Consider the following 20,412-nt stretch of genomic DNA (forward strand, 5'->3'; position numbering starts at 1 on the left):
TGTTTAAAAATGTCATTTTGGTGATCAAAGATGAGTTTTAAGGGATAAAATGATTGACTACAGGGGGACTTTAAATGGTTCTGCTGATAATGTAGTGTGTAACATTGTACACTGAGGAATGGTACATTCCTCTTGTGTTGTTTTGTTGCTCCTGAGGCAGATGGGCTTTGCACTGAATCCTATTATCAACTTCTCTGGGCTAAACTAGCTTTCATAATCAGCCACACTGATGCCCTCAGCACACACTCATATAAACACACATGACAGCTTCATCTGCTCTCTTGCCTGGACTTTTACTCTTGAACCGATGTCATCTCAATAACCATGTCTGCAGAGAAGGTACATCTTAACTGTGGCGTCTTATAGCCGAAAAGAGCTTCTAGTTTCTAAATGCAGTTAAAGATGTCTTAAATTTCAATGTATTAAGAGTACGGATGTCTTAAGCAGTAATGGAACCAAAACTAAGAAAATGTTGAACTAGAAGCCACTAAACAAGCCTAAATTTGTTAATACAAGTATGTTTGATTGATTAGTTAGTGTTTCCTGTCAGCGTACATGTGTCAGTGATCTTTTGCTGGACGTAATATGTACTAGTTTGTGATTTTCACACTTTTCAAGAGCCTTTTTAACTGCAAATTTGTAATCTCAAGATGGCAGTGCCACAATCCACCTCAAAGACTCATTCTGCCTTGATCCTGTTTACAAGTCCAGATTCTCTAAGATTGTCATTCATTAGTCATCCATTCTAATAATCTATAATCGAATATCTTTTCTTATAGTAAAAGTCATTTTGTATCTTAATTTGTCAATTAATTTGCTGAATCTGTTAAAGGTTTTCTTAAGGGCTGTTTTGAGATTTATCTTTTTCTTTTTTAATAAAATAGCATATACAAATATGTTCTTATTGGCAATACATTTGGGCTCTTGATTACGTAAGCCAAGGGAGCCCTTTGCCTTTAGGTTAGGTATAGTTTGTAGTCTGGAAATTGTGTAATATCTTGATTGACCAAAGTGACTCTTTGATCATCTGATTGATTGTGTCTTCTTATTGGCAAGATTTAGAAAGTCTTTAGAAGAGGAAAGCAATGCTAACCACATTGACTTTCATAATATTAGCAGCAAATGGATTCAGTGTGCTCTTGTCTTTGTTCTAGATGGCTCCTGGTATATTGGTTAAAATGTTAGGTTAAAATTAAAGTAATAGATCAAATTGTTAAGAATTGAATAATCAATTGAATTTAAAATTACCTTTTAATGCCAAAATGTTTCTAAAAATGTGTTTGATCCCACTTTATTTTAAGTGTCTTTAACTACAATCTACTACCATTTATTACACGGCTCTATGGAATGCTTGATTCTGATTGGTCAATCGTGCCATCCAGCGGTATGTTATTCCCTGAAAACAGAAACACAGGCTCATTCGGGTTACTGAAGTCAGCAGCGCTGTAAGTTTGCTAGGAACGTTTTTTCCTTCTGGAAGTTTTGCGTTTGTTGTGCTAATAAAATAGCAAAACTCAGTCAAATCAATATTTTGTGTACAGTTATTTAATTATGCCATCCTGTATCGTGGCCTCGCTCTCTATAGTTATAGCTACAGCTCCTGCCACTATTGTTTTGTACACTGTTGGATTATAAGATAACAAACAGGTATGATTTTAAAACATCTCAAATCATCCCAAATCAATATCTATCATCACATAATTATTTATGTGGCGAAATGGCGTGTAATAAGGGGTATGACTATATTGTATCCCTTAAATGTCCGTCTAGTTTGAACTTGCTTGCTCCTTTCTCAGCGGAAGCTTTACGCTTAAAGAGCTAATACAATATTTTGTCTCAGATGAATATTTCATGTATAATTATTTACTTATGTGCTCTGCTTCAAGTCGGGGTCCTGATCACCCTGTCGGGGGTTTATTCTGAGATAACAACAGACTGGACGTACATTATCCCTGACTTGAATTAATTATTTGATACAGTGAACTTATTGCATGCATGCATGTTTTTACATTGTATATTTGTATAACTTGCATGCAATTACAGCTGTAATTAATTTCTGTAATTACATGTTTGATTACACTGTTGACCTTCCCTTACACCTTAACCCACCCTTAAACCAACCCACACCACCAAACCTTTTTTGAAATTCAACATCAACACAATAAGTACATTGGACCTAACAATTATTATTTTATGACACCTAATATAAAGTGTTACCCTTTCTCTGGAATATTTTTGGCATTGGAAATAATACAGAACAGGCTGTAGAACAGGTTTTCCATGTTTAATATTTTTAAATGTTTGTTTTTCAAAAACAGGAAATATTTTATACATGTGTTTCCTTTTTCCTGAGTATCCTGTTACATTTTTAACCAGAAAGGGAGGAGAAAAGGAGCGAGAATATGTCAGAAAGGGGTTGACCGAGGCCACTGGTGCGTGATGGCACTGAAACTCGCTGACCCCAAACAGATTTCCCCTGAAATTATGGCATCTATTAAACATTAACCGTAATTAAAAATTATCCAATCAATGTTTCTCAGCCAAACAAGCAGATGTGTTTGGATGTTTCTGTCAAACAGAACCTCACTTACAGTACATACAAAACTGAATCTATTGTGGGTAACGGTCTACGGAGGGATTTTCCATAATGTATGTGTAAAATCCCCATGCCGGCAGAAATCAAGGATCCCACTGTCTATGCTCTTTGTTAAAGAGAGGTCTATAAATACTCATATAAGATTGGAACTAATCAGATTATGTGTTCCCCACTCCGTGCAGTACGGAAGCAGGCTGTGACGTCCGGCCCACATTGTGTAAGAATTAGACTTTCTCCTCCTGCAGCATTCTGTACATAAGAGGTCACGTCTTAAACCAATGTGCCACACCAGTTAAACCTCCTTTGTTTGACCAATGTTTGAATGTACAGAAAATGTTGATTGATTGTTTGTCCTTCAGAAACGTGTAGACATGATTATCACACTACAAAGATTAATGTAAGACTCATGTCTTTGTGTAAGACGGCATGAATTGGAAGTTGGGTCTTTTCTTCTCTATTACAACTTTTATCTGAGTTCTCTAACAAACAAAATGTAGGTTGGGATTTTGTCCATAGGGAATTGATTGGATGGTTGTTGCTTGCAATTGGTGGATCTCAGGTTGGTCATGCCAGTAAACACACCATTAAAGAAGAGAAGAGAGGGACAAGAGGGAGGAGAAGTTATTTTGATTAAAGATTATAAGGGAACATGAATTTAACAATGTATGATTTCAAGTAATGTAAATTTCTAAAGTATGTGCATCCTTTTGCTTGCTTTCATTGACGTTTGGCAATGGGTAAGTAACTATTGCTTACGTTTACACTGCTGTGCACAGAAACGTACAAGCATGTAAAGGAAAAACTGTAAATGTGATTCATTGTCCTTATTAACAGCCACATAGAAGACAAAAAAGAAGAAGCCGGAGGCAGATTCTGGAAAGGCCAATGGAGCCGAAGACAAACCGAAAAAGAGCAAAGCTAAAAAGACTGAAGAGTTGCCAGACGAGGAGAATACGCCTTCAAAGAGTCAGTCTGATACATTACACATCTCACACAGAACAAACCCATACTTTTGCAACTGTTGTGACTTTTTACTAGATTTAAATGATTCGGATGCTCCTTGGGAAATAAATTAATCACCAAACAATGCTTACATTGACATTGCATTGTCACATGTTCAAGCTTCTTTTCTGAGAGAAATACTGTACAGGGGCTACCGAAAAAAACAACAAACTTAAAATACAAAAATTAATGAATATCATTTCATTAAGATAACAAAAAAGCATTTTTTTTAATCAATACATTCCAAAATAAGACATTTGTCAGTTTTAAAATGATAGACTTTATTATGGACGTTATGGAACATGGAGTGAATGTGATACTCCACACTCTTAGAAAAAAAAGGTTCAGTGGGGTTCTATATAGAACCCTAGGGTTTCGATTTTAACAAACGCATTATGTCACAAATGTTCTATATAAGGAGAAATGTTGCAAATGATTGCATAATACATTTTAATGTTCAACAGTTATTTAATTTTTTCTAATGATAAAGTATGTTTATGAGAAGTTTAATTGATAACATTTTATTAGCAAAATTAATGAATTAAAACTAAATCCATAAAATGATTCCACAGCTCACATTGTCTTTTTTTTTTTTTTTTTTTTGTCTACTGAAATTTCTCGGAAAGATATTTTTGTAGTGTCTTATAAGCAGAATAATCCAAAAACACATTAAATAACAGTACAACCCACTGAAGAGATGTTTGTCTATCCCTCACAGCCTCGCTTTGGTTTAAAAATCAAAGATGGCGCTGCTGTGAATAAGGGTTATATACTGTACGTAAGCGCCTGACAGAACCCTTTAAGGCTCTATATACAGTAGAACCTATTCTACTAAGAGTGGCATCTTTGGTTACTCTGCTAGAACACCTGCGTGAACTCTGGGAGAACTGATGTATTTTTAATACATGTATTAAAAAAAAGAGCTTAGGGATATCACATAACGCTGTGTAGTATAATCCTCCAGAAGAGAATCAAGATGCGTGACGTGGAATAAATTAATACAAAGAGACTTTACAGAGAACCCAACCCAGAGAACGTTGACAACACTGAACCCACTAGAATTGAGGGCTTATATACACAAGGAATGGTAATCAACAGAACAAGGAACAGGTGCGTTACTCAATCAGTAACCATGGCAATAAATGAGAACAAGAACTTGTGACTACATTTACATGCACAACTTTTTCAATTCACAGACGCTGAACGAAAGGAGAATTTTAGGATGACGGGACACTCATTTATATGACACTTTAGTCATCAGGAAGAACAGCTCGTTCTGCGCGTCATACGTCATTACGCTATTTCTACATCATTGCACTTGCGCAGTCCTTTCAGTTTCGGTTTTCAATCCGATCAAGTGTTTACATGTTCTCTCGATCGGATTAGAAAAGGAATAAACCGCCAATTCAATCCGATTGAAATTCGTTCGGATCGAGCTAAATTGGATCGAGTAAGGTGTTTGCATGAAGTCTTTTCAGTCCAATTGAGCCGTCAATCCGATTACTTACGGATCATTTGGCTGCATGCAAACGTATCCACAAAGAACAACAAAACTAAACAGGAAATGGTCGTTATAGGGGCCAGTTGATTATTAAATGACATTCAGATATTTTTTAAGTGCTTAGTATTTTAACACTTTTTTGGGAGCACTGTCATTTTGTACTAGTGGAATGATCTATGGTTGCTAAAACAACTTCTTTTCACTTCTCAGCAGAGAGCAAAACAGTAAAGAAAAAGAAAACCGAGAAGGACAAAGAAGAAATAACAGAGAAGAACATAAAAAAGAAGACCAAGAGTACTCCTAAGAAGAAGAAAGGTATAAGTGATTTTTAATCCATCAATTAGTGCAAAATTGATAATCATTAAATTCCATCCATCTATCCATTACTTGTCATGTAGGAAACTTGTCATTCTCTCATGGCATCCCATATTGTAACTGTATGGTAAAAATTTATGAAATTTGGTACACAGTCTAAACATTAACCACAGCAATTTAGGAGTCTGTAACTCAATCCCTCTAGCGCCACCAACTGTGAGTTGCACTCACGTTTATGCTAATAACTTTTGAGCCGTAAGGGCTCATAAGAAGCTAAATAATATTTTTCCTCCAATTCCTTGGCTCAAGAAGATTTGATTGACATCATTTTCCGTCATGACATTTTGGATTTTTTTCCCCCCATGTCTGCCATTTTGGGCATCAGCCATTCATGTGGTAAAATGCTATATTTACATTTTAAAAAATGCCAATAGCTTTTGATTAAGTTTGCCTATTGTAATAAAACTTAATAGATTCATTGGGTCATGCCGATAACATAGATACCAATTTTGCCATAGTCTGCCAAACTTTCTGTCCACCATTTTTTTTCAAAATCTACTTTTTCAAACTCCTCCTAGACCATTGCTCTGATTTCCATGAAAATTGTATAAGATCATCTTCAGACCATCTTGAAAAAAAAAAAAAAAAAAGTGGAATTCAAGTTTATTTATCAAACCGTTCTTGAATAATGCACGAACAATTCAACGAAGAGCACGCAAATGGACACAAGGCTATATGTCTGCAACCATTGTTTAGCGTATTCTGACCAAACTTGGTGTGTTATGACAACCATGACCTGTGGGAACCCGCACAGTTTTTCGCTTATAACTTCTAAACAGTTTGACCAAAAATCATAAAACTTGTCTCTTTAGATTTGGTGTAGCATTTCTATTGTATTCCTTGAGTCATGCTGAAATGATGGATACCAATTTTGCCATAGTCAGCCAAACTTCCTGTTCGTCACTTTGATTTTCTTTAAAAACCTACTTTTTCGAACTTCTCTTTTGTCTGATTTTCATCAAATTAGAGTTAGATCATCTTCAGCCCATGTCGGCAAAAAGTTATGGATTTTATGTCAGTTTTTCGTATACTGAATCAACTAATGTGATGGCAAAATGCCAAACTGCATCTAAGTCTGTATCTCTGGAAAGATTTGACATGTTGACACCAAACTTTGTGTGTGTAATTGTCAGCGCCACCTATTGGTCAAAAGTAAAAAAAAAAAGTAAGCAATTATGTCACAGTATAAGTAATTTTATATATGGGCTTTCAACAATTTTCTCAAAATGTCTTTCTTCATTTTTGCTGTTGATCTGATGCTCCCTGCCTTAATGTTTAGCTCCTCATTCTGCCACTGTGTTGCTTGCCATGATAACCAACCACACCCTGCTGGAACCATTTATATGATTTGTTCTTCAAAATTGACGTTTCTAACCGTCATTTTGATTAGATTCTGCTGATGAAGATGATGGGGATGATGAAGAGGAGACCTCACAGAAGAAGACAAAGAAGAAAACCACCAAAGAAAGCTCCCCTGCTGGCACCAAAGAAAAGAAATCAAAGGCCAAAGGTCAGTTGAGCGTATTCACACTTGAATGCATGCTAATGAGCGAGGCCAAGGTTCATTTTGCGCTTTGTTCCATTAGTTTCAACAGCCAAGTGGCATTTATGTTATTATAAGAGTCACTTTGAACTTTGCACTTTGTTGGGGGGTTGAGTGTGTTTTCCATACAGAGAGTATTTTTGGGTCCGTAAAACAGTTTGAGATTTTTAGGTTTATTTCCCCCCTCAGAGCAAAACACTTCAGGTATCGAATCAGAGGAAACTTAGACAATGGCTTCAGTGTGTGTAACTCTTAATGTGGTTATGTACACATGCATGGGGGTTTGCTGCTCAGGAAGAGGATTAGCTAGATCTCGTGAGCTAAGAAGATTAGCCAGAACAATACGGCAGAGCTGTCTAAAAGATCACCACTCCGGTTTGTCTATGAGCTGAAGTGGGGACTTTCAAGTGAATTTAACTCTTGTTTTTTACTTATGGTTTTAGGGATTCGTTTGCTTGGCCTCATTTTCCCTGTTGTTAAAAGACAGATGGTGAGCTCCTCGGGGGGTGTCTGATCAAGCCACTCGGATAAGTGGAGAAACGACTTAGACAAATAAAAAAATAAAGTCCAGCTGCTAACTAATGCGTTTTACCAGACAATCTGCAGTGACCTAGATGATTGAAAACATACACAGATGACCTCCTCTGGGGGTCCTATTAAAAGCTTCAAGTTTAATGTATGGTGCTGTGGAAACCTTGAAGCATGTTTTAAAAGTTCAACAATGTTTTTTGATGAAAAAAAAAAGAGCAGCTCTTTTTAGAACTAATGGCACTCTGATACTAAGATATCGCTGTTTTAACATTCATACTGAAAAACTCCCCAGCTAACAGGAAACGTTCTCAGAACTTTGGCTAACATCCTGGAGAGGTTCTCTCAAAGTTATGAACAAACGTTCTTCCAGTAACGTTAATAGAATGTTTGTTCAAAGTTATCTGGTCTTTAATAATATTCTTGAAATGTTAGCACAAAAACTTTATATATCATTCATGGAAGGTTTTTTTTCTGAAACGTTTAGTTGGGCATTAATCTAACTTTTTTTTTAAATGCTGTTACTTGTTTCAGAATGTTAAAGAACATTCAAAAGTAACATTAGCATAATGTTTGCAAAGTGGAATGTTTCCGTAACCAAAAAAAAAAAGGAATGTTAGCATAATGTTCTTTGAATATTTGTTGTTATTTTCTGGTTGTTGTGATGGAGCCTATTGAGCCATTAACCGCAGCATTTCCATATTGAAAAGAATTGTTCTTCAATTAGAAGCTGTGCTGATTATCTGAAGCTGGCACACCTTAATAACCCCAGGGGAATTCTGGGAACTGGTCCTAACTTGTCACTTAAATACCCTGTGAACGAACTCTACATTGGCTTCAATGACTTAACTCTTAGGTTTTGTTGCAGGCGAGCCATCATTGTAGAAAATACTGAGTTATTTTTTTTTTTTTTTTCACAATTTATTATCTCTGCAGAGAATAAAGGTGAATCAGAGAGCAAAGGAAAGACATCTAAGGCAAAAAAGGAGCCAGCTTCTATGTTTCAGATAAACGGAGATAAACCAGATTTTATCGCAAAAAAGAAAGGTAATTTCACTTTTCTTAAAACACTGTACATTAATCATTGTGTTGCTAAAAGCAACTATCTCCCAAAGCTTTTCTGGGTCATATCTCACCAAGAATGTCTGGGTCATATTTCACCTTAAAATCAAAATCAAATAATGTGCAAAAAATATGAAGCATTTTTATTCGACAATTGCGTTTTTTTGTATTGCTACAATATTTTCAGTACAATTACGAATTCTCATTTCTGTAAAGTAAAACAAAGATGTATTATTTAAATTAATAAAAACGTAATGTAAAACATATTTTTTTATTGTGATTTAATACACACACACACAAACATCTTGCTTGGGGAAAAAACATTATGCATCGAGTAAAAAACTTAACAATCTTTTTTTTTTTTAAAATAGTTCCGAAAATTAGGTTAAAATGCAAATATATATCTACAAGTGTTGACTTAATTTTTTTATGCAATATATCATTTAAATATACATTTTATGTTGGGGTCAAATATGATTTGGACATTTCTTGGAGTGTATAATTAAATAATTAGTAATACAATAAAAAAAAAAAATGCATGCATAGTGGGACCATAGTGTTTTGATAGATTATTATTAATAAAAGGTGTAATTGTCAAATTTGCTGACTGGAACTTAAGCATCTGCTCCAGCCATTATGTCCGACAGCGATGAGAGTGAGCCAGAGATTAAACCCAGCAAGAGCAAAAAGAAATCCACTGCCAACACCTCCTCCATGTTTCAAGCTGGAGACAAAGACAAAGACAAGAAGAAAGACAAGAGTAATAAGGACAAAGAGAAGAATAACAAGAAAAAGAGTAAGTGGAAGACTTCTATATAAACTGTTTGTTTGTAAAAAAAAATTTGGACAAAAGATAACCACATGTGCTTAAAAACCAAAAATCTTTACTTATCTAAACTTAAATTTTCATACAATCCCTGTAACTTCACATTTCTTTATTACAAAGAAAACAACTTAAAGACAAAATAACGTTCATTCCTTTAAGCTGCTTATAAATGCTTCTCATTTTAGACGCTGCTAAATCTGATGAAAGCGATGATGATACAGAAGTGCCCAAAAAGAAGAAAGGCAAAGGAAAGAAAAGTAAAAAGGTAAGACTCCTGTGAATTGAGGCAATGTCATCCTGAGGCAAAGATCTGAATAGTAAAATGTCTCTTGTGACAGGAGGAGGAGAGGCCTCCATCACCGGAGATTGAGTTCGATGACCTTGAGGAGTTTGTTCTTCAGTCTGCGCCTCAGGGAACCACCATCAAGTGTAAACTGACGCGAGATAAGCGTGGGATGGACAGAGGCTTCTACCCCACCTATTACCTCCATTTAGACAACGAGAAGAAGGTGACTTACTCTTAGTTCAGAATCTTGCAGAACTACTGACAATTCTACAAGGTTTTGTAGTGAATAAGAGGATAGTATCAATATTTTGAAATGTATAGGTCTACTAAGGATATATGAACAAATTAGAAATTAGGGTTGGGGTTAAGTTAATCCTGGGTATTCATAAACAGACATTTCACACTGTTCATCCCTAAATCCTGGGTTAACATCCTTATTTGCAAATTTGCAGTTTCAGTAGCTTGATAGTATGATTACATAAAGGCTCTAGAATTGCACATAAACTACCATTTAAAAGTTTTGTATCGGGAAGATAAAAAAAAAAAAAACAGCAATATTGTGAAATATTATTTCAATTTAAAACAGCTGTTTTCTATGTGAATATATAGTAAATTTTAATTTATTCCCGTGATCAAAGCTGAATTTGCTGCATCTTTACTCCAGTCTTCAGTGTCACATGATCCTTCAGAAATCATTCTAATATGAGGATTTGATGCTCAAGAAACATTTCTCATTATTATCAATGTTGAAAACAGTTATTTACATTTTTAGTTCAGGATTCTTTGATGAATAGAAAGTTCAAAAGAACCGCATTTATCTGAAATAGAAAGCTTTTGTAACATTAAATACTACAGTTCAAATCAAAAGTTTGGGGTCAGTAAGAATGAATTAAATTGATCAAAAGTTACAGTAAAGACATTTATAATGTTACAAATGCTTCTTTTTCAAATAAATTCTGTTCTTTTGAACTTTCTATTCATCAAAGAATCCTGAAAAAAAAAATTACACAACTGTTTTCAAAATTGATAATAATAATGAATGTTTTTTGAGCATCAAATCCGCATATTAGAGTGATTTCTGAAGGATCATGTGACACTGAAGACTGGAGTGATGATGCTGAAAATTCAGCTTTGATCACAGGAATAAATTACATTTTAAAATATGTTACAATAGAAAAGTTATATTAAATTGTCATAATATTTAACAATTTTACTTTTTTTTTTTTAATCAAATAAATGCAGCCTTGGTGAGCAGAAGAGACTTCTGTTAAAAACACCACTGAGGTTCAACAGTGTGAAAAGCTCTATTGATGACTAACTAGGGACCCTCTCTGCCATTTCACTCCATCCTGCAGGTCTTCCTATTGGCTGGTCGAAAAAGAAAAAAGAGTGCAACGTCAAATTATTTGATATCCATAGATGCCACTGACCTGTCACGGGGAGGAGATAATTTTATCGGAAAGCTGAGGTAACTCGTCTGATAGAAAATGTGCGCAAAACAAGTATGATTGCTGAGCTACTCACTTTTGTTTTGTTTTGTGGTTTCTATTCTTTTTAGGTCCAATCTCATGGGTACCAAGTTCACAGTGTTTGACAACGGTCTCAACCCTGACCGGGCCCTCAGGGACATGTCTAACGCCCGGCAAGAGCTAGCGGCTATCATTTACGTGAGTGCTCACTTCAGTTCCTCCACAGTCGACCTGGAGGTTGGATAATCTTTTAGAAGTTTTAAAGTGGATACTGGTGTTTCTGTCCAGGAGACAAATGTGTTGGGGTTTAAAGGGCCCAGAAAAATGACTGTGATCATCCCAGGCATGGACGACGACAACGAGCGAGTGCCGATATGTCCACGAACAGTGAGTTCAGTTGCTGCTATATCTGACTCTGACATGCTACAACAAAGGCAAGCAAGTAAATTCACAATAAAGGCTCATTCACATTGGAAAAATGTGCTTTAAGTCTTAAAAGTTAGTCATCTCATTTTTTTCATCAAGACTGCCCCTTTTACCAAGTTACATAAAATGGTAGATTGGTTTAATTATAATTAGAAAGTAATACGGATTACCCATTGGTTTACTGATAATTGGTCAAACTAGGCTTTTATTCACATATTCATATTCATCAACTCACACATCAGTTGTGGCAAATGGAAGCTCAAGCAAGTTTGCTTGATGTGCAAGAACCAATGAGGATCATTCTCGTGTTACGCAGCACGTTTGAACTTCTTCAAGAACCAATGAGGTTCATTCTCGTGTTACGCATCACGTTTGAGCTTCCTCAAGAACCAATGAGGTTCATTCTCGTGTTACGCAGCACGTTTGAGCTTCCTCAAGAACCAATGAGGTTCATTCTCGTGTTACGCAGCACATTTGAGCTCCAGCAAGAACCAATGAGGTTCATTCTCGTGTTACGCAGCACGTTTGAGCTTCCTCAAGAACCAATGAGGTTCATTCTCGTGTTACGCAGCACGTTTGAGCTTCCTCAAGAACCAATGAGGTTCATTCTCGTGTTACGCAACACGTTTGAGCTCCAGCAAGAACCAATGAGGTTCATTCTCGTGTTACGCAGCACGTTTGAGCTTCCTCAAGAACCAATGAGGTTCATTCTCGTGTTACGCAGCACGTTTGAGCTTCAGCAAGAACCAATGAGGTTCATTCTCGTGTTATGCAGCACGTTTGAGCTTCCTCAAGAACCAATGAGGTTCATTCTCGTGTTACGCAGCACGTTTGAGCTTCCTCAAGAACCAATGAGGATCATTCTCGTGTTACGCATCACGTTTGAGCTTCCTTAAGAACCAATGAGGTTCATTCTCGTGTTACGCAGCACGTTTGAGCTTCCTCAAGAACCAATGAGGATCATTCTCGTGTTACGCATCACGTTTGAGCTTCAGCAAGAACCAATGAGGTTCATTCTCGTGTTACGCATCACGTTTGAGCTTCCTCAAGAACCAATGAGGTTCATTCTCGTGTTACGCAGCACGTTTGAGCTTCCTCAAGAACCAATGAGGATCATTCTCGTGTTACGCATCACGTTTGAGCTTCTGCAAGAACCGATGAGGTTCATTCTCGTGTGACGCAGCACGTTTGAGCTTCCTCAAGAACCAATGAGGTTCATTCTCGTGTTACGCAGCACGTTTGAGCTTCCTCAAGAACCGATAAGGTTCATTCTCGTGTTACGCAGCACGTTTGAGCTTCCTCAAGAACCAATGAGGTTCATTCTCGTGTTACGCAGCACATTTGAGCTTCCTCAAGAACCAATGAGGTTCATCCTCGTGTTACGCAGCACGTTTGAGCTTCTGCAAGAACCGATGAGGTTCATTCTCGTGTGACGCAGCACGTTTGAGCTTCCTCAAGAACCAATGAGGTTCATTCTCGTGTGACGCAGCACATTTGAGCTTCCTCAAGAACCAATGAGGTTCATTCTCGTGTTACGCAGCACATTTGAGCTTCCTCAAGAACCAATGAGGTTCATTCTCGTGTTACGCAGCACATTTGAGCTTCCTCAAGAACCAATGAGGTTCATTCTCGTGTGACGCAGCACGTTTGAGCTTCCTCAAGAACCAATGAGGTTCATTCTCGTGTGACGCAGCACGTTTGAGCTTCCTCAAGAACCAATGAGGTTCATTCTCGTGTGACGCAGCACGTTTGAGCTTCCTCAAGAACCAATGAGGTTCATTCTCGTGTTACGCAGCACATTTGAGCTTCCTCAAGAACCAATGAGGTTCATTCTCGTGTTACGCAGCACATTTGAGCTTCCTCAAGAACCAATGAGGTTCATTCTCGTGTGACGCAGCACGTTTGAGCTTCCTCAAGAACCAATGAGGTTCATTCTCGTGTTACGCAGCACATTTGAGCTTCCTCAAGAACCAATGAGGTTCATTCTGGTGTTACGCAGCACGTTTGAGCTTCCTCAAGAACCAATGAGGTTCATTCTCGTGTTACGCAGCACATTTGAGCTTCCTCAAGAACCAATGAGGTTCATTCTCGTGTTACGCAGCACATTTGAGCTTCCTCAAGAACCAATGAGGTTCATTCTCGTGTTACGCAGCACGTTTGAGCTTCCTCAAGAACCAATGAGGTTCATTCTCGTGTTACGCAGCACATTTGAGCTTCCTCAAGAACCAATGAGGTTCATTCTCGTGTGACGCAGCACGTTTGAGCTTCCTCAAGAACCAATGAGGTTCATTCTCGTGTGACGCAGCACGTTTGAGCTTCCTCAAGAACCAATGAGGTTCATTCTCGTGTGACGCAGCACGTTTGAGCTTCCTCAAGAACCAATGAGGTTCATTCTCGTGTTACGCAGCACATTTGAGCTTCCTCAAGAACCAATGAGGTTCATTCTCGTGTTACGCAGCACATTTGAGCTTCCTCAAGAACCAATGAGGTTCATTCTCGTGTTACGCAGCACATTTGAGCTTCCTCAAGAACCAATGAGGTTCATTCTCGTGTTACGCAGCACATTTACATTTACATACATTTAGTCATTTAGCAGACGCTTTTATCCAAAGCGACTTACAAATTAGGACTAAATAAGCGAGTCATCTAAAAGAGGCAAAAACAACAACAACAACGCAAGGAGTGCTCAAAATACGAAGTTCAGACATTATTCAGAGTAGCATAAGCCTGATAAGTGATGTTTCAAAGGGAAAGGAATTTTTTTTTTTTTTTTTTTTTTTTTTTTTTATGAGGTTAAGTGCTCACGGAAGAGATGGGTTTTCAGCTGTCTTTTGAATGTTGTCAGGGATTCTGCTTTCCGGATGAGGGAGGGGAGTGCGTTCCACCAGCATGGAACTGTGAATGAGAATGTTCTGGAGAGTGATTTTGTGGCTCTCTGTGATGGAACCACGAGGCGTCGCTCGTTTTCCGATCGTAGGCGTCTGGTAGGGATGTAGGCTTGTAGGAGTGAGTGAAAGTAGGAGGGAGCTGAGCCTGTGACAGATCTGTAAGCAAGCGTCAATGCCTTGAACTTGATGCGAGCAGCGAGAGGTAGCCAGTGCAGAGAGATGAACAGTGGAGTGACGTGTGCCCTCTTGGGCTCGTTGAAGACAAGGCGAGCTGCAGCATTCTGGATCAACTGTAGGGGTTTTGTTGCACATGCTGGAAGTCCAGCCAGAAGAGCATTACAGTAGTCAAGCCTAGAAATGACCAGGGCCTGGACGAGAAGTTGTGTTGCATGCTCAGTTAGGAAAGGCCTGATCTTCCTGATGTTGTGCAGTGCAAACCTGCATGATCGAGCTGTCTTTGAAATGTGATCTGTGAAGGTCAGCTGGTCATCAAACGTTACTCCAAGGTTTCTGACCGACCTTGATGGGGTGATTGATGATGACTCTAGCTGGATGGTGTAGTCGTGCTGTAGAGACGGATTGGCAGGGAGGACGAGAAGCTCAGTCTTTGCCAGGTTGAGCTGCAGGTGATGTTCCTTCATCCATGTGGAGATGTCCGCCAGACAGCTTGATATCCGTGCAGCTACTGTGGGATCATCTGGTTGAAACGAGAGGGGGAGCTGTGTGTCATCAGCATAGCAGTGGTAGGAGAAGCCGTGTGCCTGTATGATGTGTCCCAGTGATGTGGTGTAGATGGAGAAGAGGAGGGGACCAAGAACTGAACCCTGAGGAACACCTGTGGTCAGCTGATGTGCTCTGGATACCTCGCCTCTCCATGCGACCCTGAAGGACCTACCTGTGAGATAGGACTCGAACCAGTGGAGAGGAGTTCCTGTGATGCCCAGTGCTGAGAGGCTGGACATAAGGATCTGATGATTCACTGTGTCGAAGGCAGCAGACAGATCCAGGAGAATGAGGACTGAAGATTTGGAAGCAGCTTTTGCGATCCGTAGGGCTTCTGTGACTGACAGTAGTGCAGTCTCAGTTGAATGCCCTTTCTTGAAGCCAGATTGGTTGACATCTAGCTGGTTGTTTAGAGACAAGAAGGATGTTACTTGGTTGAAAACAGCTCTTTCAAGTGTTTTCGCAATGAATGGTAGAAGAGAGATAGGTCTGTAATTCTCTACAGATGATGTGTTTAGCGTTGTTTTTTTAAGCAGTGGAGTAACCCGAGCCTGCTTGAAAGCTGTGGGGAAAGTGCCAGTATGGAGGGATGAGTTGATGATGTGTGTGAGTGATGGTAGAAGTATGGGAGAGATGGCTTGTAGAAGGTGTGAGGGGATGGGGTCTAGAGGGCAGGTGGTAGGATGACTGGAGAGGAGAAGTGTAGATACTTCTTCCTCGGTTAGCGAGGAAAAGGAGGACAGAGGAATATTGGCTGTGGAAGGGGTCGGTCTGGGTTCCTGTGTGTGTGGTGCTGAGAACTGACTGCTGATAGCTGTTGTTTTGTTGGTGAAGAAGTTCGCAAAATCGTCAGCAGTTACGGAGGAGGCGGGCGGTGGTGGGGGTGGACAGAGGAGGGAGTTGAATGTCTTGAAGAGTGATCGTGTGTTGGAGGAACTGTTGATCTTGTTGTGGAAGTAAGAAGATTTTGCCACATGAACATCAACAGAAAAGGACGAGAGGAGAGATTGATACATACTCAGGTCAGATGCATCTTTTGATTTGTTCCATTTCCTCTCCGCTGCCCTGAGTTTAGTCCGGTGTTCACGAAGAACCTCAGACAACCAGGGGTTGGAGGGAGTAGTGCGTGCTGGCCTGGAGGAGAGAGGGCAGAGAATGTCTAGAGAAGAGGTTAGAGTGGAGCATAAGGTGTCCGTTGCGGTATTCACATCCAGAGATGAGAATTGTGAGGGTGGGGGAAGAGAAGATGACACGGCAGAGGAAAGATGGGAGGGGGAAAGTGAGCGCAGGTTTTGCCTGAAAGTGACTGGTGGTGGGGTTGGTGGTGCAGGGGTAGAGAGTTGTAGGCTGAAAGTAATGAGGAAATGATCTGAAACATGGAGGGGTCTCACCAAAATGTTCTCTGTGGTGCAGTTGCGTGTGTAAACCAGGTCCAGTTGGTTGCCTGATTTGTGAGTACCTGAGGTGATGAGTCGTTTGAGATCGAAAGAGGTTAGGAGAGAGATGAAGTCTGTTGCATGCGGCTTTTCGAGATGGATGTTGAAGTCACCGAAGACTAGAAGTGGGGTGCCGTCCTCAGGGAAAGTGGACAGCAGCACATCCAGCTCATCTACAAAGTTACCCAGCTGACCTGGGGGGCGATAAATGACTACAATATGGATCTTAATGGGAGTTGTAAGTGTAATAGCATGATATTCAAATGAGTTGTTGTTGCATAGAGAAGAGAGCGTGGAGTATTTGCAATAGTTAGAAACGAGAAGCCCTGTACCCCCACCTCTCCCAGACTGGCGAGGGGAGTGGGAGAAGGAGAAATTGCTAGAAAGAGCAGCGGGGGTTGCTGAGTCTTCTGGACGAATCCAGGTCTCAGTCAAGCCCAAGATACTAAGAGTAGAATGAGAGGCAAAGGCTGGAATGAAGTCAGCTTTATTGACTGCTGACTGACAATTCCATAGACCCACGGAAAGAGAGAGAGGAGTGTATGAGGATGAGAGAATGGGACGCAGATTGGCAGTATTGCGCAGCCTTTTGCGAGTGATGAAAGGGCGTTGGCGAGAGATAACAGGAATGTGTTGAAAGCACATGTTGAGTAAGGTGAACAATAAGATAGAACGAGGGAAGGAAGAGGGAGAAGGAGATGCTTAAGTGCCTTTCTGGTGTCCTTGCTCGGTGGAGTCGCGCAGGTAGAGTCGATGGTCTTTACCCGAGTCGGTCTTCACACGATGAGGCTGAACACGAGAGCTGAACGCTTCCGCTGACGCTTCCGCGACAGCGCGCAAATTACACCGATATACTGATAATGCTTTCACCGCTTGAGTGAGTACAGCTGTTTCGGTCGGCCAATTAAGTGAATGACGCGAGAATGGGCCAAATCGAAAGTGCTAGGAGCAAAGGCTTACGTGCAAATTAGACTGCAACAATAATAAGTTTCACTCGCGGCTGTTTGTTTAATGTGGCAACGCGTCTAACTAAAATACAGAATTATGTGAAGTTAAAAATACTAAATAAGCAGAGAATCGAAGATGGCCTTACCTTGACTAAAATGCAGCACTGAAATAACAGGAGAACAGAGTATTCTAGAAAAACACACTTGCGCGCTCTTGCCGTGTCTCTTGTATGCTGTTCGCTTGTCCTGAAGGAATTTGAGCTTCCTCAAGAACCAATGAGGTTCATTCTCGTGTTACGCAGCACGTTTGAGCTTCCTCAAGAACCAATGAGGTTCATTCTCGTGTTATGCAGCACGTTTGAGCTTCCTCAAGAACCAATGAGGTTCATTCTGGTGTTACGCAGCACGTTTGAGCTTCCTCAAGAACCAATGAGGTTCATTCTTGTGTTACGCAGCACATTTGAGCTTCCTCAAGAACCAATGAGGTTCATCCTCGTGTTACGCAGCACGTTTGAGCTTCCTCAAGAACCAATGAGGTTCATTCTCGTGTTACGCAGCACGTTTGAGCTTCCTCAAGAACCAATGAGGTTCATTCTCGTGTTACGCAGCACGTTTGAGCTTCAGCAAGAACCAATGAGGTTCATTCTCGTGTTACGCAGCACGTTTGAGCTTCAGCAAGAACCAATGAGGTTCATTCTCGTGTTATGCAGCACGTTTGAGCTTCCTCAAGAACCGATGAGGTTCATTCTTGTGTTACGCAGCACATTTGAGCTTCCTCAAGAACCAATGAGGTTCATTCTCGTGTTACGCATCACATTTGAGCTTCCTCAAGAACCGATGAGGTTCATTCTTGTGTTACGCAGCACATTTGAGCTTCCTCAAGAACCAATGAGGTTCATTCTCGTGTTACGCAGCACGTTTGAGCTTCAGCAAGAACCAATGAGGATCATTCTCGTGTTACGCAGCACATTTGAGCTTCAGCAAGAACCGATGAGGTTCATTCTCGTGTTACGCACCATAAACAAAAGCTAAATTATCTATAATATGAAAGTAGAATTTTCACCTTTGAAGAATTTTGTTGGTCAATGTTTAATTTAATTTAGTTAACTAACCATAAATAAAGACGACTTTAAATCCGTATGCATCATATTTTCTCTTATGTACTAACAAATGCTAGAAAAATGAATACAACCCACAATAATTTCTGCAGTCATTGAAGCTAGCCAGTATATGTTCTGCACATCAACACTCTGGGGTCAAGTGAAAATACTACTCGTTTTTTTTGTTTGGGCAGTGTTATTTGCTTTTTGTAAAACTGAACGAAAGAAACCATAATTTTCGATTAGACAGATATAAAAAATGCACTTTAAATAAATGACACAGTCTTTTCACTGTTTTCATTGTACAATGACCAATTCGTTCATCCACAACAATTTTGTTATTTTACCTAAAGGATAACGACAATATACTCATGCGCTACCAGAACAGACAGATGGACAACCTGATTGAACTCCACAACAAAACTCCAGTTTGGAACGACGACACGGCTTCCTATGTCCTCAACTTCTCTGGACGGGTCACACAGGCCTCTGTCAAGAACTTCCAAATCGTCCACAGCAAAGACAGTGAGTGAGACTGCTGATATTGCCATTCCTGCCAATGTCCTTTACCTCTACAGCTGGGCTTACACAAATGTTACAACTTTTCAAAAGGACAAAATGTCACAAATTGAACATTTTTGTTCTAATTCTATATTATGCTGGAATTGTGCTGGTTTTGGAATTGTAACGATGAATGTAAAAACCCGAACCTTACTGTAAATGCTCTCTTTTTCAGATAGCTACATTGTGATGCAGTTTGGAAGGGTGGCAGACGATATGTTCACTCTGGACTATAATTACCCCATGTGTGCAGTTCAAGCCTTTGCTATCGCTCTGTCCAGCTTTGATGGCAAATTGGCCTGCGAATGAACATGAGGCACGGCATTATATGACCAAGAGTCACATCTTTGCAGTCAACACAGAATAACTTCATCATCAGTGTGGAAGATGAAGAAAGATGTGCTATCTGATAACGTGGGACATTTTTATAATTTTCGCTGTGCCTGAATGCGATTGGGATACATTTAGCTCAGATGCAGAACAAGAACTGACACCAATGCTAGGCATTACATATACACATGTGCTGCATAGATTCATGGGGTGACTGCAGGCTACATAAAATGACTGAAAGACTATTTGATTATATTGAGATTTATGAATGTGTGGATTTTTTTTATATCAAAAGTAAATGATGAATGCAAATCATTGTTTTTTATCTCAAACACCTGAGGTGCAAAACATATGGAAACATATATATATATATATATATATATATATATATATATATATATATATATATATATATATATATATATATATATATACACCCAGCTGTGGTCAGAATTAATGGCACCCCTGGTAAATATGATCAAATATGGCTGTAAAAAATAAATCTGCATTGTTTATCCTTTTGATCTTTCATTCAATAAAAGATCAAAAGGATAAACAATGCAGATTTATTTTTTTACAGCCATTTTTGATCATATTTACCAGGGGTGCCATTAATATATGTAAGGAATAATTGACGACAGGCCGTTGAATTATTAAAAAAATAATGCACACCCGAGGTGGTAATGCGGTCACGACGCGAAGCGGAGTGGCCGTTCACCTCGGGTGTGCATTATTTTTCTAATAATTCAACGGCCTGAAGTCAATTATTCCGCTTATACTACAGTTACCACACCTCGAAACATTGTTCAGATT

At 39.3% G+C, this 20,412-nt stretch overlaps 1 protein-coding gene across 1 annotated transcript; it reads left to right on the forward strand.

Annotated features, from left to right (window-relative positions):
- Positions 1-324: 324 nt before the first annotated feature.
- On the forward strand, positions 325-19,578 carry LOC308702839 (uncharacterized protein; the record flags this gene model as incomplete). The annotated part of the gene is made up of 13 exons (XM_081385959.1): positions 325-339; positions 3,439-3,619; positions 5,310-5,414; positions 6,865-6,984; positions 8,482-8,592; positions 9,239-9,403; positions 9,619-9,698; positions 9,772-9,942; positions 11,075-11,187; positions 11,278-11,386; positions 11,477-11,575; positions 19,062-19,233; positions 19,445-19,578. The coding sequence occupies 13 exons, from the start codon at positions 325-327 to the stop codon at positions 19,576-19,578; spliced, it is 1,575 nt and encodes a 524-aa protein (XP_081242085.1).
- Positions 19,579-20,412: the final 834 nt, after the last annotated feature.

This window comes from Scardinius erythrophthalmus, assembly GCF_964197995.2.
Source record: "Scardinius erythrophthalmus genome assembly, chromosome: 15".
In the NCBI taxonomy this organism is placed as follows: domain Eukaryota; kingdom Metazoa; phylum Chordata; class Actinopteri; order Cypriniformes; family Leuciscidae; genus Scardinius; species Scardinius erythrophthalmus.